The sequence below is a fragment of the Pyrgilauda ruficollis genome, unplaced genomic scaffold, assembly GCF_017590135.1.
Source record: "Pyrgilauda ruficollis isolate IOZ18807 unplaced genomic scaffold, ASM1759013v1 scaffold5, whole genome shotgun sequence".
NCBI classification, from domain to species: Eukaryota; Metazoa; Chordata; class Aves; order Passeriformes; family Passeridae; genus Pyrgilauda; species Pyrgilauda ruficollis.
In genome coordinates, this window is record NW_024526599.1 from 4,254,449 (window position 1) to 4,278,018 (window position 23,570).

The 23,570-nt window shown below is 39.9% G+C and overlaps 1 protein-coding gene across 3 annotated transcripts in view; it reads right to left on the bottom strand.

Moving 5' to 3' along the window:
• The window catches only part of FBXW7 (F-box and WD repeat domain containing 7), a 175,375-nt gene that overhangs the window by 38,616 nt on the left and 113,189 nt on the right, over positions 1 to 23,570 (bottom strand). The window contains exon 3 of one of the 3 annotated variants that reach the window (XM_041479949.1): positions 17,041 to 17,381. The exons of the other annotated variants lie outside the window; for them this stretch is intronic. Coding sequence (XP_041335883.1) covers positions 17,370 to 17,381 — 12 coding nt within the window. The 3' untranslated portion in view covers positions 17,041 to 17,369. Of the gene's footprint in view, positions 1 to 17,040; positions 17,382 to 23,570 lie in introns of those variants that run through there. 3 annotated transcript variants of the gene reach the window in all.

Below are 23,570 nucleotides of genomic sequence, written 5' to 3' on the forward strand. Positions count from 1 at the left end.
TTTATTTATAAATCCTGATCCTGTTAGGATAGTGTGAACTTTGATTACAAATACCATTTTAAAGGTATATATCTATAGCAGAGATTTCCCATAAACCACTTTCTTAAAATACTTGCCTTTAAAAAAACAGAGCTCTAAATACATTGTGATAAATTCAAAAGGTATGCTAGTTAATGGCTGTAAAAATAGCTTTGAAAAGGATTTAAACACGAAGTGTATATAACAGATTTCAGCATTGGATGCTTATAATAAACTTCAAATTATGTTTTAAGAGCAGGGAGATTTCACAGACAGGCTTAATGTAATATGGCATTGCTGTGTCTCCAGCAGAGCAGAACTCCCCTCTGAAGGTCATACATCCTGTCCTCTTTGCTGGTTCCCTGTAGTTGGGCACAGAACTTGCAGCATATGCTCCGATGGTTAGGTTATTTTAAAGGAGTACAGCCAAAGCTGTCATATGCCCATTAATGAAGGGAACAGATCCGTGCACTCTTCCTTGATGATAACACCAGCTTAAAGATGTCCCAGGCTCACCTGCTCATTCCTGTCCTCGAATGGCTCTTGTCCTTATTTCTGCAGGAACAAACATCTGTAGAAACACCCTGTGAACCAGATTCATTAACTGATGCAGGGTAAAGAGAGATGGGTTTAAGTTTTTACCCTTGGGGTTCTCTTTTTTCTTTCTTTTAGAACTAGTTGCTAGTTTAAATTTCTACCAGGCTTTCGCAAACAGCTGAGCCAGCAGAAGCAAATGAGCAATTCACAGGCAGGGCACAAACTCCTTGAGCCAGCTACACCACTGAGAAAAAGGTATGAGGAACTATGACCTGAGTGTCCCATGCAGAGAGGATAAGCCTATTATTTACACCTAGAGGCACCACTCTCTCAGCTATAGCTTCATGTGCATTTAAGCCAGCACAGCCACTGGGAAGAAGAAAAAAACAAACAGTTCTTGCACTTGTGGCTGCCCTTGGCTATTCATTTCTATGCTTGCATCACCTTCTCAGGTGCCACCACAGACTTCATTGTATGGCTCTGTGGTCAACTACAGTGGCAGCTGACCTTGGGACGTTTTGGCTAGGCTATTTTCCAGCCAGGTCAGATTCCTCATCTCCCTCACTGCACAGTCACACACATGTGTGTGCCTGCATAGCAAGAGGTATAGCCTACTCTCTCCTTTTTAACCTCCCCAAGTCCCCAGAAGAGCTACCTTACCTTGAACACTTGCAAAACTACAGCCCTAGGTGAAAAGGCAAGGAACTGTGGGCTTTGGGCTTTGTCCTCCCAACCCAGAGGACTGTATTATCACCAGAACAACTTATTTGCACGGAAAAATATACTTCAGTCTGTGATAAATGGAAATGGACACTCAAAGATTTACCACAAAACAAGCACAACAAGGTGAACCACAGGCAGGGTGTATAATGCCAACCTTCTTTAAACATGTCACGTTGTAACTCCAGGAAGCTCGTCTCATTAGAACTCTATATTATTTCAATGAATAAAACCAACAAAAACAGAACGTTTTTCTTCCCAAAGCATTTTTCTTCTTGTTAAAGAAAAAGATAAATGGAAACAAAATATCAGTGCAGCTAAGCTTCCTGTTGCTTTTAATTCCCTGTGACAGCAACCACATGCAAGTTTCCTACACAGAAATATATGGTTTGTTTTAAAACTAGCAATATTAGCATATAATAAACATTTTTTCCGTAGTGCATATTCATAAGGAGCAGAGTTAAGGTTGATAATGCAACCTGCACTTTCACATCCTTCACTACTTTCTGTGCAACAGGAACATTATGAGTTGCTTTACTGAGTTTTGTTTTTACAGAGTATTGTAAGATTATTCATTTTTCAAAGGAAGAAGAAGGTATTACATACAATGCATCTTGCAAAACAGTCTCTAATGGCAGCAGATCTTCATAAGAACTGCGTCTCCATTCATTGTGCTCCTATTAAAGTTAACTGTAATCTATTTATTATATCATTAAACTTAATATATTGTGAGATGAATTCTATTTATAGATGCAGTAATAGCTGTGCTAATCACTCAAGTTCACATTGAACCAGGCTGTGCTTCTGAGTCACAGCAGCGGTTGCTTCAGAGACCAAAGGACATTCCTAAATTTCCTGAAGTGATGACCTTGCCTGTTCCACACTGGGCCAGCCCAGGTGGCCCTGCAGAGCAGCCCCTGCAAGTCTCTGGCTCCCGCACTTGCACGGAGGAGGAAGCTGGCACCACACATCCCATCCACTTCCCTCCCTCAGCCCACACTGCTCCCAGATATCCGTACACTTCTCCCAGATATCCGTACACTTCTCCCAGATATCCTTCACCACTGTGGTCAAGGGCACACCACACCAGCAACCAGAGGCCACCTGGGCACAGGGTATTCTGTTGGCACAATATAAGGATAGCAGTCACTGCCTGGGGTCTTTTCAAAACAATTTGACCTTATATTCCTATCATAGTCATTTCACAGATTCTGCATGTGATAATAGTCCATAAAGTTAGAAAAACATGCAGAGAGACTGTTCTTAGGCACACAAAGCACAAGCCCTCCTTGCTGACCAACAGATGACAAACACAATACAAAATAAATTAATAGGGATCAGTTCCTTTTTTCAACATTTCAACCAGAGAGCTGGGTTGTCTTATTTATATTGACAAGAATGTTTCCAAACTGGAGAAGTGTGCATTTCTGCCTTTGAGCACCAATGTTCAAACTGTTTTCACTCCAATATAAGCAGGTTGGCAAATTACCTTTGTACAGAAAAAGAAATGTGTGTTTGGACTTGGAAGGATTACCAAAAATGTCTGTCCTTTGCACTGAATACAAATGGGGGACTGGTATCTACTGCTGTTTTCTGTTAAGTTTTCCTTTTTTTTTTTCTTTTTTTTTTTTTTTTTTTTTTTTTTTTTTTGAGATAGCTCAATTTTAATTGCCCAGAGAAGTGCTTGTTTATCTGGCATAATCTATACAAATTTATTTACAAAATAGTTTCTGTTGTCATTTGTGGTACATGAAAATGAGAAGGGGTTAGTTGTGAGTCTTTAGGCTACAGACAGAAGAATTCCTGGAATTAGAGATTAAGCCAGAAGGATTTAGGAAGAATGTAAAGCAAAAACTATTAAAAATGTCAAATCTTTTTTCCTACCTGTTTTACCTAGAGGGGGTAAAAGGTTACAAAACCAAGCATTCAAAAGAATTTGAAATGACAGAATAAGATGTTTTTACTCCGAAAGAGCTGCTCAACAAGACAGCCTGTGCATGGTACATACTAAATACGAGAGATTCTGTGGAAACAAACAGTGTCTGAGGTTGTGATTTATTATACATTGTTATCCACCTGTGCATGTGCATCCAGTTTGCAAAGGCAAACATTCCCATGCTTTAGGCATGGCATCCTGGCATCCATTTTATAGCATCAAGGGAATTCACCCTATCATGTGGCAATGCATTGACTCCCTGTCCAGTGTGGCAGGCAGGAACAGCCTGAGCCCCAGGTGATGCCCCACCACTGGGGGTAACCAGCAGTGAGGAACAGCAGGATTCCACCTTTGGTGCAAAAGCTCTAGAGGAAGGTGAAATGTGATGTGCCAGGGCAGTTTGCTGGTAACAGAAGTGGAGGATCCTTGAGTCTCAGCTTTGGAGAGGCGATTGTTCTGTTGAACATGTATGAATTTCTTGGGCTCTCTCCATCTTTTCCTCCTCCTTGTTTCTCTGGTGATGTAAGCACCATCCCCAAGGTTTTCCATTCTCTTGCCCTGTGCTTCCTGCATCAATATCCTGGTCCAGTATTTCCCCAGTAGTTTCCTCAATCCTGCCCTCTCCACAGCATCACAGTCTAACAAGACTTATTGTCCCACCTTATAACTCCTTTCCTTTCCCTTCCCATCCTCAACGACGTTTTCTCCCTCCCTGGAATTCAGGCAAGCATTTTTCCATACAACGTTCAAGCATCTACAAGGTAGGGGATGTCCGGACTGCAGGACACAGAATCACATAAAGGCCTGGGTTGGAAGGGACCTTCAAGATCATTTAGTTCCAACCTCCCCCATTGTGGTCTTCGATACCATCCCCTAGATCAGGCTGCTCAGGGCCTCATCCAACCTGGCCTTGAACAATTCCAGATATGGGGCACCCACAACATCTCTGAGCAACCTGTTCCAGTGTCTCCCCAGCCCCTGGGCAAAGAATTTCTTCCAAACATCTAACCTAAATCTCTCCTCTTTCAGATTAAAGCTGTTCCCCCTTGTTCTGTCACTACCTGCCTGTATAAAAAGTGACTCTCCCTCGTTTTTATAAGCCTTCTTGAGGAACTGAAAGGCCACAGTGAAGTCTCCTTGGAGCCTTCTCAACTCTATGCGGAACAACCCCAGCTCTCTCAGCCTGTCTGCACTGAAGTGCTTCAGCCCCCCGAAATGCTTCTCCTTTACTTTGTCTAATACCTGCATCAGCAAATTATCTAGAGAATATTTGGCGTTTTCTCTGCCATTCTTGCCCACATCTGCAGAGCAGCTGGAAGCAGCCACTAGAGAGAAGACGCAGTTCTGCCGACATTGCCTTTGGCCATAGAATGCTCAGTGAGTCCTGCGTCAGTCAGGTCAGTATGATCAGCACCATGACCTGGTAGGACACAGACTCCTTGCAGCCCAGAGTGTCTCTGGTACATGAAAATGGTCATTTTCCCATGACACACACTCCGCCCTAGCATTAAGCGGCAGTGGCGGTTATTAAAGGGAAAATTGCACATTCTACCTCCTTGATTCAGCTTCCTTTTCTCACCCAACCCATGCCTATGGTAGAGCACAGAGAAGGGGATTTACTCCTTTCCCATGAGCCCTCATGATTTATTGCCATGACAACCCACCCCTCTCTAGAGGCCTGGGGGAGCCCTGTGAGCTGGTTTCTCCTGAGTACATTCTTCTGCAGGGGAGGATGGATGCCAAACCTTTGCAGAGCAGAAAGGAATGCCAGGCATCCCGGGGTCACACCAGATGCTTTGAAGGCTTGCTAACCCACTGTCATTAACCTTATGCTGTGCAATTGCATGTCAAAATGGGCTACAGGCAGAGCAAGCAGGCCAGCAAACCTGCCCCAGCAAAAAACACTCTTCCCTGAACAGGTGCTGCCAGTCTAGAAACCACACAGCATTCTTGCCTGCCTCTACAAGAGACACAGCACTGGATAACTTTGGGTAACCAGTCCCTCAGCCAGATGAGAGAGATGACAATTGCTAATATTATTTTTTTACACTGAATTTAGCTTTACCAGCACAACTCTTTATAACAGATGTTTCATAGAATTTAAGAAGTACAAAATAGGTGGCACATTTCACAGTGTTTCAGAGATAGTTTCAAACAGTGCTACCTGTAGAAAACTTAAGAACTAAGCATAAAAAAAGAAAACTACCATACCTGTCCACTGTTATGTCTAAGCTTTTTTTGGGCAGGCATTTTGTTCAATAAAAGCTTATGATTCCTTTATAAAGCTATAATATTTCTACTTGAATTTTAAAAACTGCAAGTTAAAAACCCTTGTTTCTACCCTCAAGGAAAACTGCATGTTGCAACATTCACATAACCTCAGACATCTCATATTTAACCATTTCTCTAAAAACTTCTGTCAACTGCCAGATCAGTGTAATGGAACTGATGTGCTCCCTAAACCAATCCATTCACTGTGGGTTAAACAGCAAGACAGTTAACAAAACTCCTGGGTTTTGAAGATTTATTTATAGATTGGATGGAGTAAATTAAAGATTTCAAAATGTTTTGGTTGCTGTTCCATTCACTTGTAACCACAGAATCAGATGGCAACCATGGTTTTGAAGTTTGAAAGTTTATGGAGACTCAGTATTTGACAAATCCAATTATTTAAGGAAATGCAGTCCATCTAATGCTACTGATTTACCAATTAAATGTTACAAAATAAAATGCCAAGGAATAGTCCGTGTCACCAATGTGGTTGGTTGTATGAGGAAGTATCTTAAAACTATTTAAAATTAAGAGGGAAAAAATGCAGGATATTGCAAACTATTATTTGAAATTAGCACACTGGAAAAGAGATTTAAGATTCTGTAATAAAGTCTGTGCAAATATATGTCCTAGTTCCTATTCATTTTATTTTGCTGAAAGCAACTACTAAAGCTTGTTATTAGCTATAACATTGCTTAAGCAATGCCAGCAATGTTCTGACAAATCTCTAGGGATTTTTTTACCCACTTTCCTTTTATTATCATACTCCATCTCTAATATTCAATCAGTGCCAAACTGGTTTATGTATGCCAATCTTTCTCACAGAAATGGAAAAATATCCTGCTGTATGTCATAGGCCTGCTGATGTGACAGGGAGAGACTGAATGGAAGTGGGAAAGGGAAGCAGGAGGGAGGAGGATGAGAGCACCAGCCTGCAGTCTGGTATTTAGCAGAAGTCTCATTTTTTTGATCAGAAAGTTGGCAAAAAATCAAAGTGCAGACTAGCGTTAGTTAGGTCCCTTTTAATTTAACCTTCGACACAAGCTTCACATATCATGAGGACTCTTCCCTTTAGTCTAATTTCAGACACAGAACAAACTTGTGCCTTGAAAACTGGCCAGTCCTGAATCCCCATTTTGCTACCTACCTTCAACAAAACATGCTACGAGCCACTGACCAGATCATTCACTGATGAACCTAAATTTCAATTTCTGTGCAGTTATTTAAACACAGCCCAATTGCTAGCTGAATTTCCCCACTGGGACAAGATTGTACAATGTTCACTTTTGTCCCTTGTAAAATCACAGACAATGTTTAGGAATGTTTGATTAAAAAGAAAATTCTGTGAAGAACTCATTTGCTGCTTGTGTAAATATAGTTCCTCATTAAAATTTGATAACAACAGTCTTAATGGAATACTACAACCTCATTCATGCTTTTGAATAAAGTGATTTAAATTGGCATGAACACAGTTTAAATACACTTCTTCCCAGCTAACTGTTGGCAGCTTTTAACTGCCTGCAGGGACAGGTATGACTCATGCCTGCTCTTCAAAAACTTTTTTTAAAATGCAGATTTTTTCCACTGGTCTATTGTGCTTTACAAGTAAACTGAAAGAGACTAAAATTAGAAGGCAGACCACTACCACCAGAGGGATTAGAAACTCCTACGCTATGCTGATTCCAAAAGCTGAATTGGTTGACCTGTACTAGGGACTCTTTTATTTTGGTTCCTACTACATTTCTGGCAAACTTCACCCAAAGTCTCTCCTGGTTACAAATGATTTTAATTCCCTGTGTTTAGGAACAGCGGGTGGTCTCTGGATTCACATGCAACATTGCACTGAGCAACCCTCATTCTCTGCTATGCAAGACTGAAAAAAATGAAGGTGTTCCCCCTAAGTAAGCCAGCATGAGAACACTACCTGGCACAAGTCACATGGCAAAGCTCTGGGGTTTTTAAAACAACTGCAGCAACAGTCTTTTCATGTGCCTTATGCACAGCATGCTCATATTTACTGATTCTGATTAATACAAAGAAAGTTTGGTGGACAGCTAGTTTGAGAAGGGAATCCAACAGTCTCAAGTTTAGACTGAGCAATCAACCTGTCAAGGAAAAGACAGCAGAGGATACTAACCTTTCCCGTAATTCAGGCATTTGAGGCAGTGCAGACTACTGGGTTAAAAGCTAAAACAACAAGGTACATTTCAACTTAAGATAGGGATGTCAGCCTCCTTATCAGCACAGTCCTTCAAAGAGCCCTCTGAAATTCTCTTCCTTTGAGACAGACAAGCCCCACATCTGTGGCAAGATGTGTGGGCTACTCAGTCCTGAAGAGCACAAGAGGTGCTCTCAGAGTAGTATCGTGCTAACCAAAAAACCTGAACAACCTTTGTGCTTCTTTATGCAAAATACCTGAGGAAAAAATGTGAAGTACTTAAATTTGCTATATCACAGAGGAAAGTTAAATGTGACTCAGCAGGTGTACAGACTGAGAAGCAAGAACATTAACACTAACTGGGCTTTGTTCACTTTCCTGCTCATGATAGCTGGTTACATTACCATATTATGTGCATCTCCTTTAGGAATGGGGGGGGTTTTGCTTTTACAGCAGGTAGACAGCTGGCAGTTTTGTGTGGCCCTCTGAAAGGAGCTACAGAAACGTGACTGGTAAGCTGGGTTAGCTGTTCAGTATTCCAGACTAAATGGGGAAAAGAAAAAATAGGAAGACTCAGTCAGAGTCTGCATTGATCTAAAACATGGGTCAACAGTTCCAAGACACAGAAAATCCAACCCATTTCCCATTTCCAATTTCCAGGGGACATCCATTACAATCTAAAAGGTATCTGTTTTGAAGAGTTGTGATACTAACTCTGTTTTCTAAGCAGAGGCAGTGTACACTGAGGTTAAAGAGATGGCTGTACCAAAAGAAATCTCATCTCAGAATTAAAAAAAAAAAAACGTGTGAGAAACAATCATAATGCCCCCTTCACCTCCACAAAAATGATACTCTTTTGTTGCAATAGAAAGTGGAACTCTTAACTTAAACATTTAGCAGATGCCCAAATATGAGAATGGGGATGGATACCAGGATAAAGAGCTGTCATGAAGGCTGTGAAAATAACCAGCATACCAAATCCAACCCTCTTGATCTTTTGGAAGGGCATTTTCTATACCTGCAACTGGCAGTTAATATTTTTCTGGTTTTATATTTACCTAAATATATAAATAAACAATCAAAATATCTTCAGCTCCTGAGGAGAATTTGTGCTCAAGGGTATGTGACACCTAGAGAGATCCCAAGGAGTGGTTCACCTATCACTACTAGCGGTTCATCTTTTCTCACTACTGAGGTACTGACTTAGCCCTCAATGAAACAGAATGTGTAACTGGTCCCCAAACAAGACCCAACCATGCAAGCAGCCAGCTGATGGTATCAACAGGAGAGTCAAAGGCTGCTGCAGTTTTCTCCAGCTGTCACATATCCAGCTTACATTTTCTAACAAAAGTTTGAGCAATAACACCTAGAGCTGAACAAATCTGGTCCTGCCCAACCAAAACCTCGGTCTAAAAGAAATTATCAACTGTGTTTTCTTCCAGAAAACACAAGAATTTCACAAAAGTAAATTAACCATTTTATGCCCCTGACAGGTCTTTCTAAACCTTCTACAAGTTCTTCCAACTTTTCATTTCCCTGAAACAAAACCACAGTTCTCAGAAATATTCTGGAAGAACAGACAACTAAGAAAAAATTTTCCAGTGCTCAGATGTTAAGACTCCCTCCCCGCAGCATTAATGTCTTCAAAATGTTTTTTAAATGAAAGGGAAAAGAGAAGTAGCTTGCAGTATTTTCCAAATAATGCAGTTATACTACCTTTTATCTGTATGGATGCCATAATGGAATTGCACTATTCCTTTAGGGGCCTTTGGGAATGAGGTGAGAATATTATCTTGATCTGCATTAAACCAGTAACTGAATTGAGTATATTTGCTTCTTCATGTTATGCTAATTTCAAGAAGCTCCTAATTTGTTAGCACTTTTCAGAGTGATCTTGAAGCAGGAAAGGAAAGGAGCAGACAGCTCAATGTATGTAACAAAGGTTTGTCAAATAACATCAATATTCCTCATAATAAGATTGCCCTTTCAAAGTAAGAACTACTTAGAGACACGGTAAAGACCCCAGCTCAAAGGGACCAAGTGGATCAAGGGGCTCACAAGCTGAGGGCTTAACTTAGAGGTGAAACAGACTGAAAACTTGGCTAGGAATCAAGACTGCTTCTTCATGTTGCCATTCCCACCTTTTGATTGTAAACAGACTCTGGGGCCATGGCTGGGAGAGTCTGCAAGAACACGCTCTCCACATCAATGCCTCTATGCAGAGCAGAGAGGAGGACTTCAGACAACATCTGTAGAACACCACAGCTGACAAGGAAATAAATCTTTAGGAAGAGGAGGATACCGTGCTTTTACCAGTTCAAATCCCATTTTCAAATACACATGAAGATGACCACTAACAACCAAACATGCTTCACATCAAGAACAGTTCCAGATCAGAGGCCCATCTGCTCCAGAAGCATTCCTCATGCCTAATGCTATCTTCTCCTAAGGAAATGCCCACACCTCTCTACAGACATTCTTCACTCTAAGACAGCATACCTTCCATAAGCTTTTCTGAAACAAACTTGTCAAAACCAGCTCTCAAAATGGCAAGGCATGGGCATACTCTCTGCTGGATATAGCTGTACCAGAAGAGATTACTCTCCCCTCCTTAACAGATTTCAGACCATGAGCTAAATTGGCTTATAGAACTATATATAGAAATAGATCTTTGGCAATAAATGCACGTTTTTCCCCTTAAACAGGCTAAGAAGAGATGACATGAGCAGCTTAAGTAGCAGATCTGAAACAGCAGAAGTTTGCTGGCAGGATGCATGACAAATACCTGCAAGTAGCCCAAAGGGTGGCAGTTTATCCAGCCAACTTAGCTGAGCTGGAAGATGACATGTTCACAGCACCAACTGGTCACAGTCACAGAAGCCAAGACATGTTGGATTCCCCATCAGTAGGATAAGTGTGCTGAATTCACTGGGGCCTCATGGTACTGCCAGGATTTGACCCAACATCTTATAAGCCCGTATTACTGCTGCTCTGATCATTAAAACCTCCCAAATCCAATACGTGCAAAGAGTGGCACATTTGACTTCAAAAGCAGCTTTCTTTGAGAAATTCTAGAGGCAAATTATTTAATTCAACACCAAGGTATCTGTCATGAAATTCGGTTGTGCTTGCTATCCACTATTGTTGTTACAAGAGCTTCTCCTGTACTGGCAGTCCCAGCTCATTCACACATACACACACTCACACTAAAATCCCCTGTTGTCTGATGGGACATGCCAAGGCATCTGTTCCATACGTGTTTTCAAGAAACAGATACACAAACAGCATTGCTAAAATACATTTCAATTATTCAGTTCAAAAGACAAGTTAGTTGAAACCAGCCTTTGGTTGAATTTATGTTTTTCTTTTTTTAAAAGGAGTCCCAAGTTCTGTTTCTAGTGTTGCTGCATGTGACTGTGCAACACCTGAACACTGTGAGGGGAAAACTGCAGTAACCTACACAGAGGACAGATATGCCAGGGGCCTACATTCTACTGAGAATTAGAATGTTAGCTAATATACATGGGGTCAGCTTGCAGACAGCTAACAGCAGCTCCTTGAAGTGAAGGCTTGGATTCACAGCCCCTTGTTTTCTCAGGGTATGAGACAGGTTGAAGAAGCAGCGAGAAACAGCAGCAAGAGGTTTAATACTACTAGCAGATAAAGCATAAATGTTTCAGAAACTCTTGATTACATGCTCTGAACCCACTCCACAATGATTCCCTTACTATTAGCCAATACATCTAAATGAAACTGCACTTCCATTCTGCAGGCATAAAATGATACATCAGCAAAATAAACTCTAGTAACTTTTTATTGATGTCTTTTGGAGGTGGTTTTGGCTTCACCAGATGGAAAGGCCTTCCAGTTAAATCATTCTGCTCAGGTATTACTCATAACATGCATTTGTACTCAAAAGTTTCAGCTTCAAAACCAACTGACTTTTATTAATCAGAGTGTGTTCTCCAAACCCATTGATGAAATACCTAAAATACCTTCAAATCACACATTTCTTTCACCAATTTCTTTCACCACTTTCCACAGACCTCGTACCGCCATACCAATTCATTTTATTACAGAGCCTTTGCTCCTGCTGTAATGATGACAAGAGTCTCCCTAGGACTGTGACTACCCTTCAGGCTGACACTTAGCTCTGGTGCACCGGTGGAAGCAGTGCCCAAAACAGGCTTTGCCCCTCATGTGCCACTCATCCTTTCCCTGCAGCCCCCTGTACCCACCTGCAAACCCCTCTTGTACAAACAGCCCAACCTAATCCACTCCAACCAAACAAGCTGGGTTGGCAGAGCGTTGCTATTTAAAATATTTCATTTTGACAAACATTGCCAGCAGATTTGAGAGGGCATTTCCCTTAAACAGAAAGGTTGTTTACCTGAGCTTACCTAGGCAAACAATCTGTAAGGATTGCAGTGATGTAAACTGAACTCTTGGATTTTGCAGACACAACTCCTGGATTTTGCTGTGGATTGCTAGCATATTCCTCCTACTGGTTGTGCTGTGGGAGCAGAGTACCCAGGAACAGCTGGATAAAATAATATCTTACATTGCTGCAGCTTCTTGCTAAGCTTGAACGCTTTGCCCACCTTAGTTGTAACCAAGCGAAGGGTTTGGTTAGCAGAGAAATAGCAGCTAAAATTAGAATTTTCCAAGCCATAAGACTTTAGGGTTACATCAACAAAGCTACTACACAAGACATCACCACTTCTGTGAGAAGTACTCTGGCAGAAGCAACAATGCTCACTTTTTTGTCGAACCAGAAAATCTCTGTACGCTATCATGAAGGAACAGTCATCATCCACATGATTTGCCTGTAAGTGTAAGACCTCACAGATGACAATACCCCCCTCAAAAGAAACCCCAAAACACTTTGACAAAGCCTAATCTGTTTACAGAAGATGAGACCATCTACTAACCAACCTGAAGGACACCTTTAAAGGCTGTATCTGCAAGCTCTTTTAAGAAATCCACTCATGCACAGAAATCTGCAATATGAAAAAAATCCTGGGAGGGAAAGTTCAAATATGCAAAAAAGTACAAAGTCAAAGGCAGTACAAAGAATTTACAACCTTCTCTCTCTCTGTGGCTTTTTTTTTAAACTTCTGTTTGAATACCTGATTTTTTTTTCCCCTTTTTTCTGCTCACTGGTAAATAAACAGAACAGGCAATTCCTTTCCCACCTATTTCAGCAAAGTCATAATAGTAAACTATTTTTTGTTTGTTGCAGCAGTTGCAAGAGATGAAAAGTTATTACTCAGTGAACCTAGTGGATTTATTTAATAATTCTTATATTAGTAAAACTATGTTTTTCTTTAAACATGATATACTTCTCTTGAGATTAGAAAGCTTCTCTCTCCCCATAAACAATTTTCCTTCCATTTTAGCTGAGTTTCCTGTGCCAAAATATTTGAATAAGGCAACTTACACAAATATTTATATGTAAAATCCTCATGATAGAAATTACAAAATTAACTTTACAAATGAAAGTGACTTTCTTTATAATCAGAGTCCAGAATTTAATGCTAGTATTTAAAACATGTAAAAGAACTTTACCACAGAGAAATATAACACAAAATCTACCTCAAATGTCAGAGACAGTTAACTTTTCTTGTATGTTTGGAAAAGAAATCAAAAGAAAACAGTAGGAAAATATATTAGCTTTGCTTTTGAGAGTTGAGAGTAAAGAACTTCTTTATTTTTGTTAACCCGTGTCATATCAGAATTCAGCCATTATAATTTATGTCCTTTTAGACTTCCAAAAATGAATGGGAACCTTACACTCAGAACACCAGAAGCCATAAAGACAACACAACAAAGAACTGAGAATGTGATGGAACAAGTAATGAGAGTGTAAATCTGAAGTTCAGTGCTTCTCTCCATTATCAGTCCATGGTAATTTTATGCTATTTTCTGCTGAGACTCCTTTGAACAGAACATTGAAGAGTGATTACATGTCCAAACTTTAATAAAATGTCAAAATCCACGGCTTCATTGTATCTGCAATGGTGATGGATTCCTCCTACACATGGGATAAGAAAGGATAGAATTTTGTATTCATGGTGCTCCAAGCACTATATTTTAAGTTGGGGCTTGTTGTACATCAGTTATTTGCCAACCAGAAAGTCATTATTATAACCTCACATTTTAATTAAAAAGGCATTTTTGCTCTTAAAAATATGGCTTCAGATCTAGAATACACTCCTAGAAAATAAAGATTTTTAAAAATTCAGTGGCTCTCACCACAAAACAAATCCATGGCCAACATCATATGTCACCACTACAAGGGGTACAGAAGACAGCAGACTGGGTCCTTCCCTGTAGTTTTAATTCTGCCTAAACTGAAATAGGAGAAAACACCTCCCTCTTGGGAAAAGAAACTGCAAAATCTCTGGTTTGGCCTCAAAACTTCTACCCTTTACAGGCCAAAGCTCACGCCTCCAAGCTCTGAGGTCTGTCCAATACCAATGGAAAAAAGAGCCATAGGCAACTGGGGTGGTCCTGCTTCCACGTTCCTACCTCAGGTGGTGTTGTCAATGCCAGATGGAAGATGGAAACTACAGACAAACCAGACCTGGCATCAAAGACACATTAGTCCTGCTCTCTGGAATTCCCACCATGTGGCAGTTTCTACAGTCAAGGTTAACTATATCCTATCCTGCAGGCTAAAACTCCCCAGCTTATTTTTTATAGCACAGATATCATCAGACAAGACAGAACCAAACTTTTACTATTGATTTCTCTCTGCATTTTGGACAGACCCTCTTCTTACAATGAGATTGCTTGTGAAAACTTGTTACTCAAAAGAGATCCCTTTTCTACTCATCCTACTGTCTACAGATGGTGACAGAAGTAGTTCTTCCTACCTACCATAGAAAAAAGAATCACTTTTTGAGTTTCAACAACCAAAAGTGTTGTAAAGATTGTACACAACCAATGCAGTTCCCCTTGTAGAGGGAACATATCAAAGAGAAGACATCTGTCAAGAATGCACAGTGAAATGTTGACAGCCAATCCAATGGTATTTAGTCAGCTTTTGCACACTGGCTGTTGCAGAGCTGAAAAGCAAATCTTACCACAACCTTCTTGCCAGGAGATTTAGCCTCTCCTATGAGCTGGGCTTTGATGCGTCAGAGAGGAAAGGATAATTGTTGTATTTTCTTTGGGAACAATGCAATAGTGATTGTGAGACACACTTGTCTGAATTAGATGTATAATACCAAGTCTCATAAGAGACACTCTGAACTTATAAAGCTTGCCTGGCAGTGATAGGAGCTATTAAGGGGTCTGCTTTAATGGATAAGAAATACAACAACTCCCACAGAGGATCAACTGGTGCTGTGCTGGAAGGACTGAAAATGCAATCCGACTGTTGCACTGGTCCTCACAGGGAGAAAAATGAACACACGGTTCACATTAAGATCTCTGAAATAGCCCATCCTGATTTTTGTTGAGAAATACATGAGTGAAGAACTTTGACTTCTTACATCCCTTCTGAAAGAACTTACTGCAGTTAAATTAAGCTTTTTTTTTTTGTATTCCCCAAATGTAGGTCAAAAAGCATTTGCAGGTCCAAATGTTAATCAATCATTTTGAATCTGATGGCACTGAAAAGCACCTTGAAATAACAGATCTGATAAGGGAGGCAGAAACATGAAGCTAGTTTGTCACCATCTTCATCAGCCTGAGTAGAAGTTGTCTGTGTTAGTCCTGCTCTGAAAAATGACATATTGCACCTAGATTATTGCCAGCTTTGTGAGACAGCTCTCTCTAAAATCCTGACAAGTAGGGAGACATAATAATAATAATAATAATAATAATAACTTATAGCTGCCCCGTGCCCATTCCCTCAACATAAAAAGGTTGACCAGCAGCCTATTGAGTGAATTACCAGGGAGGATGGGTACCCACAGACAGGTGTCACCCCAAAACTCAATTTCTGCCTGGTAAACCATGCTGTCTAATGCACATTTCTTATCTGATTTAGAGTGCACTCTGCAGTAGGAAATTTCTGTCACCAAGGGGAAGGTGATCATCTTTCTGCCTTGGAAATAATTGAACCCATGATGGCTTCTACTTATAAATTCCTGACCAGATGGTGTTTTCAGCTAACCAGAATAAATGTATTAGCCACAGTTTCAAGACCTCAGTGTCTCTCTGCGTTGCAGCCAATGGAGGTTGTACTCTCACTCTTCCTGGTACACAGTGCCCAAACTCCCATGGACCAGAATAAGTGCTTTCCATTATTCTCAGCTGACATCCAGCATAATAATTTGTCTGTCTGCTTCACAAATGGAGGATATCTTTGTATTTCTCATATTGTCTTCAGAGGGGATAGGGTATTTGTTTCTTTGCAATTCCTATTTTGAATTAAGGCCATTTTCAATTCTTTTATTGACATTATTCCCAGAGAACAACTAATTCCCCATGGTTTTCTTTTTCAGTGCAGACCTTCAGGCTGACCCCTTTGACACTGTATATCCACTCCACTTACTGGAAAACATGATAGGCTGAAAAAATGCATCCATTTGCTTCAGCTTTCCATTCATATATGTCCAAAAGTAATGTGAATCAGGACTTTCTTCCCTCCCAAAACCAAATGTAGGATGCAGCAACAGAAGTGACTTTAACAGTCACTAGTCACACACGCAGTAAAAGAACAGTAGATGCGTTGGGATTATGCTAAAAGACTTCCTGAAGAGACTTTACAGCACCATGCTGTATAATGTCATTCTGAATTTTTACATAAGGTCCTTGGTAACCTGAACATCCAGGAATCACTCAAGATCTGAAGCAAGATAAAACTACAGCACTTGTGACCTCTGCACAGCTTTACATAATATATTTATAGGATCACATCCAAGAAGTTTAAACAAACTTACGGACAGCTACTTGATGACTCAATGAGTGAAACTGCAGAGAGTGGCACCAATGTAAAACTAGAGAAGGGCATACGTGTTAGCAAAGTGAATTACTGCAAGGCTGGTGAATAAAGCTACTAACCACCTTCCTTCAGGACTTTTATGCTGTTGTAGGTATATCTTCCTTCTGGTATTTCCACCTGCCATACACCTTGTTATGCTTGTGTTTCAACAATACACATGAAGGGCCAACACCACAACAATTTCCTAATTATTTTAATTTGCTTCATTTTTTGGAGAAGGTTTCCTAATTAATATTAAGCATCAAAAATGCTTCCTCTTGAAGCTTCACTGAGCTCTTGAGTTTAAAGTACAGCTGCTAAAACAGGCTCTAGCAATACAGGACTGACGTCTTTTTTTTTTTTTAAACTGGATAACTTCACTGGTTTGGATGATTTGTCCAAAACTCAACAGTGAAGGCTTCTCAGCTAAGTCCTACAAAGCAGAAATATTCCCAACAGAAAAACTGAGCTAAAAGCTTGGCTTTTACTAGGGAAGCAGAAAATTTTTCTGCAAAAGCAAAAAACTTCAAGAGGACATTCTCTGTTGTCAGTAACCGACAATTAGGTTTTGCCCACGGGTTGCAAACACAATGAAGAATCCAGCACAGGAGATCCAGGACCCCATCATGACAAAGACAGAACCACAATGTCTCTGAACACTGTGAAGTTTCAGTAATTTCCATCCTTTCTCTGAAAACTGTCTTTGATGTGTTCTCATTGCCCGTCAGTTGCTTCAGATGTTGATTGCTCATTACACTGATTTCTCCACTGTTTCCAGTTCACTGAAGGCTTTATCATGAACTTTTCTGAAACAAATCAGTATAAAATATCTTTAGTGGGATGAGGTTTTGGAATGGGCTTAATTCTGTTTTATCCACAGTGGTGCCTGCTCTCTGTCTGCTTATTAGCAAAGCTTCTTGTAGCTTTTACTGCATCTATTACCTTATGGGCACTTTAGATCCTACCACAAACTTCATCACAAAACTCACATGTAGACAGTGTAACAGACAAAGACAGGGAGCTGGAGATCTCTGAGTCCATTCAAAGTTGTGCATCTGTTCTGAGCACCAAACATTTACTAGGCATTAGGTAACACCTTAGTCTTTGCATGCATTATTTTTTAAATAATGTAGAGAATACAAACAGTAGACCTATAAAAATTACAATTCAAAGGAATTCTGTACATTTTTAAAAATATTTAAGGTAGAAACATACAAAAGGTTTTCAGAGGTAGTTCTCAGACTTTAAAATGTAATTTGCTTTTCACAAAACCCAGTCATTTGAGATCCCCTACCACAAAGATGACATCATAGATCTGGGAGATTCTAACTTGTACCATGATCATTTTGTATTTAATACAAAAACGTATCTATGCACTCTGACTTCTTTTTACAGCAAAGACTTAATTATTTACCATCCAAATATTCCCACTGAATTAGTTTTACACATGAATGTCACTGAAATGAATGTTGAAATTACATGATACTTAAAAACATCCAGACTTAGATGATAAAGTTCCATGTTACCACCTATCTATGGACTCCAAAGTACCTAATGCTTTCTACTATGGAAGAACAAACTGCCTCATTCATTTACACTTGTCCTTCTTAATTCAGCTAAAATGTCTTCTGAAATATACTCACACAGCCTTTTGTTCATCTCTACTCATCAAACCACCTCACAGAAAACTTAAAACTGAAGCCACAAGTTTGGGTACAGTGCTGAGCGGGGTCCTTACTCAAGGAGCTGCCCATTTGTCACACCTGGACACCACACAGCATTTGTAGCATGGATCCCCCATGTTTAGCTGTGCCAACAGAAGATGCTGCTGTCCCCACCACAGAGCCAAAGGAACAATAAATCCACTTTATGTTAAATTAGCTGGGTTAGTGCAAATCACCCATTTAAACTGGCTAAGCTTTTCTGGCTGATTGCTCCACAGCCAGTGTGGGAGCTCTGCTGGCTCCAGTGAGGCCATAATTGCCACCAAAGGGGCCATAGGAACCTGCCTAGGGGAGACGAAGGTTTCCAGTGGCATGGATTTTAGCCAAATGAACGTCTGTCTACAACCTCCAGCATGTGATTTTTAATCAAAGTAGTGATACTAGCACAGGCAGTTGCAGGAGGGCCTTTACAGTGACAGCAGCTCTTACATCTGCTCTTCATGCACCACAGGACGTGTTCACTTGGCCAGTTAAAGACATTTAACCCCTGGGTATTCTACCACCTTTCTGCAAGAGGTTACTGACCTTAGAGCTCTGCTGCTCTTTCATCTCCTTCATGCAAAACATTTTCCAGGTAGCTTAAATCAATTTTGATAGCCTTTTAAACTTAACTATCTTTGCCTAAAGCAAGTTAGATCATTTACAGGATCCATTTGCCAGCAAAGCTGAAGGAAGGAAATAACTTCTGGCAGACTACTAGACAGTACTGGAAAAAGAGGGAGAAAGCAGGAAGGTGGGCTGGAGGCAGAGGTGTGCAAATAAAGCCTCCAGGAAGCACAGCTGAATTTAGAAGATGGCAGCTGTTCATAACCTCTTCTTGCACTTTTGTATAACTGCATTTGAAGACAGATGTGTGAAAGCAAAGTGTTAAGAGTTTATAAATTCAGGGGGTGGAGGGGAACTACCCCTGCTGCAGCAGCTATCACGACTGGGTCTTTGGCCATTACCTTTTTTTTGCTTCATTACTTTTCTTGTACTTCAGTACCCATCAGAAACTCTAATAAATTATATTTGATTTAAAGAGTTTGAACAAGTTGCAGTAGTGAATTCCCCACTTTGCTCTTGACAAACTCAGAATGAATGTGCTTCAGATGTGGAAGCTAACCAGTGAACAGCATTTCACTTGCAACTGAAAACTCATATAAAGCTGTGCTTCAATGTCCTCAATGCAATTTTGACTGTGATCACTAACTCATTCAAAGCAGAACTCTTCATATCACATTTTAGTGTGTTAGCTCACACTACAGAGAAGGAATGGAATTTTGCAGCTGAACAGTGCTGTTCTTTAAAATCTCTTGATGTCTTGTAACTACTCTTGAAATAAAACTCTGGTCAATAATTAAGTAGGTAAGAAGCATCTTGATTTCTTCTCGCAAGAACATAAAAATGTGGGCTGAATTGTACATACATCTGTAAACTGGTCTGGAATAAGAGCTCATCTTCTCACTGCCAGGCACTGACTTTACACACTACAGTTGTTTGTTGTGCTGCAGGCCCAATATCTACAAATACAGCACACCTCCTTATTATAAGTAAAGGAAGGTTTATGGGTAGTGGCAGAATTTTTCACTATCCCAAATAATAAAACTGGGATGGGGGCAGGGAAGGAGACCAAAATGTTGAGCTGATAAGGTTCCAGGTATACCTGGTGTGGTGAACATTTTAGGTACACATCTGAGACTTGCTGGCTCCCACCGAGCAGAAAGGGCAGTGTTAGTAATAAAGGAGGCATTTGTCTCCAATGCCAAAGAAAGAGGTAAAACAAGGGGAAAGAACCCCAAGATTATAGCATCCCATGAAATCAATAGCTCTATTGACTCTATGGTTTTATTGTCCCAGGCTCAATGCTTTGGAAAGCATTCTGTAGCTTTTCCTGGAGGATTAGGACTGAGAGGGTCAGAGACTGTGTGGGTACTCTGAGAAATGTTAACCCACCAGTGTTTCCACCCTTCATCAGCTGTCAGAGCACTCCATCTGTGCGAGGCGACTGCTTAGTCACCCCTTGGAGTCCCAAGGGGCTCAGAGCAATGCCAAAATGCACCGAATTCCAGAAGGAAGCAGGAATTTGATGATCCTGTTACAAGGGCCATGCACTGGAGCCACACAGAGCTGTGTTAGCACATACCAATTACCTTGTATTTCAGGCAGTAAATGATTAACTTATATGTCCAAATGCAGAACACCTGTTCCCAGCTTGCACTTAGCCTCGTAATATCCAGCTTCCATTGCAGGCCTGGAAGAGCAGTCCCAGGGCCCTAAAGCTTGTTCTCCCTTCTCAGCTACAGCAATAGAGGCAATAGAAGATGTACTGGCTCTAGACAGAAACTTTGTTCAATTCTCTCTTTAGATCACCTCAGCCAGTGCAGTGCTACTCATTCTGCTAGCAAGAGAATCAATTTCCATGTGTATGTAAAGGGTTGGCTTCTGGCAAAGGTTTATATAATTGTACATAATGCAAAGTTCAGTCACAACATCAAAAGGAAAGTTATTTTTCCTTTCATGAGGTCTGGGATTTTGCTGTTTGTTCACGCATTTGTTTTGGCAAGAGCCCTGATCATGAACACAGTATATACAATCCTATGTTTTTTCAAAAAAAAACCACAAACCGAATAAGGGGATGCTGAAGGAAATGAACTGTGAAGTGGGGGCAGGAGGATAGTATCTAACATTTTTACAAACAATCCATTTGTCACTTTCGTGGACCTGGGTTAATTAATATTCTATAAAGGTCTTCCAAAAGTTGAATACCTCTCAAGTTCTGAATTCATGGGGCTGACCTTAGACTTTCTCAGAATGATTTTTAATGCAGTCTGTTATCAGCAAAACCCGTTTAAACACATGCCCCATCTGCCAGCACCCCATTTGCAAAAGAGCTTCTTATACTTGCAGACAGTAAAGCTTCTGCCTGCTTCCCTCTCTCCTCTAAATACCAGCTGTATGGTAATGAGCACAAACAGCTGAAAAATACTGCACAGTAACAAAGCTGGTACGAAGCGGGCAGAACAACGCATCCACTCAATGAGGCAGTTGTAGCATGAATTTAGCAGATTAGCTATTGAACAGGGGTGGGGGGAGGTTTGGAAAAAATGTAAAGGGTCTACACAGATAGCAAGAAATTGAAAAGAGACCAAAAGGGCACAGGCTACCAAAGAAAAGCCCAAATTCTAAAGTACTTTTGTTGAAACTGCATGAACCAATTCTTCAAATTTTCTAAGGCTTACTCGTCCTGTACTAATGATATGCCAAATGCTATTCTGATCATTTGCAAGTTCAGTTAGTTTTTAAAGGAGGCAACTTGTTAATGAAAGTCTTCCATTCATTAACAAATCTCTTCATTGGCCGGGGGTGGGGGAAGTCCTTAAGAACAGGAACACGCTCTCCTACTTCAGTCTCTGGTACTTTCAGCATGTGTGACCAACAAGAACCATACTATCTATTAACTTTTTGCATAATAGCCCTCTCAGTCTATCCATTTTTTAAAGACATTTATTTAAATGCTGACAATATTCACGCTACCCTCCAGACACTGACAAGCTTTTTAAGCAGTGAGCATAAAAGACACTTGCTTTTAAGAAAATTTGTGTGTAACTGCATTCAGCTGACAGGCATACAAGGCATGCAGTTGAGTATTTGTTTATACAAGTAGCTAATTTGATATACACTGTTTGCATAAAGTCTTAAAATGGCACATGCACTTTTGCACTTGAAATTACACACATCTGTCTAGTGGCAGATGTGAAAGATGCATGCAGTTTTGATACATAAAACTGATGTGAAAATACAGGACTTTTTTTCCTGTTCACAGTTTCCCATCAGCATCTAGCGTGTTACTGCTGCTTTTGAAGAATTGGAGCCTGACACTTTTGAAGAAAAACATGGGAAAAGATGGTGTATTGACACTGCCCAAGCAAGTGCTCTGTCTAAAGTTTGATACAGAGGGTTAGGGGGTTTTAAATTCCTAATTAAAAAGCCTTACTGTTACAATCCCTCAGCATCCTAACATTTGTATTTAGCAACAAGTAAGTCTAGTAAGATGTTTTTCAAAGCTTCATCCACTAAGACATACTGCAATAAAAAAACTATATTGTTTCTGAAAGTAATGGATAATGAAACCTTCTATCTGGGCAAAAAAAGCATACTTACTTCTAAGGTCATCACAATGAAGCTCCTAAGAAAGCAAACAATCTTTTAACCTTTATACATTGCACTTAGAGAGTTAAACAGAACAAATCATCTATGTTACTGGCTTCTGTTCACTGCTGATCACAGAATAAACAAAAACAAAAAGAGAAAGCAATTTTCTCAGGGCATGAAAGAGCTTGTCATGCAGCTATACAATGGTATTCACAGATGATATTTTTATTGCTCATGTCTACCATAACCTTGCAGTAATAGAAGAAGTAATAGACGAAAAACCCCCACTATTGACATTCACTGTAAGTCTCCACCTAATTTCAAATTTTAATGTAAGTCAAATCTATTGAATTTAGGTTAAAGAACATGTACTTTGATCTTTCCTACAGCATTCTAGCACATATTAAAAATATTTTTCATCTTTTAAGCACCTTCAGGAACTCATGAAATCTTAATGGAACAAAAAAAAAAACAGGTAACAGACATATTCAACATACAGAGATACATAAAATGTTAGCTAATGATTAATTAATGATAAATTACTTACTGGCTAAAAAAGTGTTAATATTCAGTTTATATACTTATTATTAGTCATTACAATTATCAGTGATTCCCATAATTTTCTGTACTTAAAACTTAGCACAAATATCACTCAGTTCTTATTTTAATTCTGCTCTCTGAATTGTTTAATACGCACGATGATGAAAGCTGTTAGCTTAAAAACGCTAAGCAAATTAAAGTGGTTCATTATGACAGAAGGTACAACACTTGAAGCCATGCAAAAATTAACTGCCAGAATTACTTTTGTTCTTTCCAGAAACATATATTTCTCCAGCTCATCAGCACTCCAGGAGGAAAGAATATGATACTACTATTTGCTATGTCACTAACCCAGGCATGCCTTGGTATCTTCAAAGGAGCCTGAGCTGCTCAGTATCATTATTTAGCTTTTCAGACTATGGTCCTGGGGTACTAAAGAGGTACCAGTGAACAAGGAAAGCCCGCTTATTCTAGAAGATTTAAACTGATCTTAAATGATAAAAGACTTTTTTTTCATGTTTCATATAAAATTTTCTAAAACTCTGTATTTTATGACTTAGAAACAAAATTAAACATTCACAGAAAAAAACCCTGAAG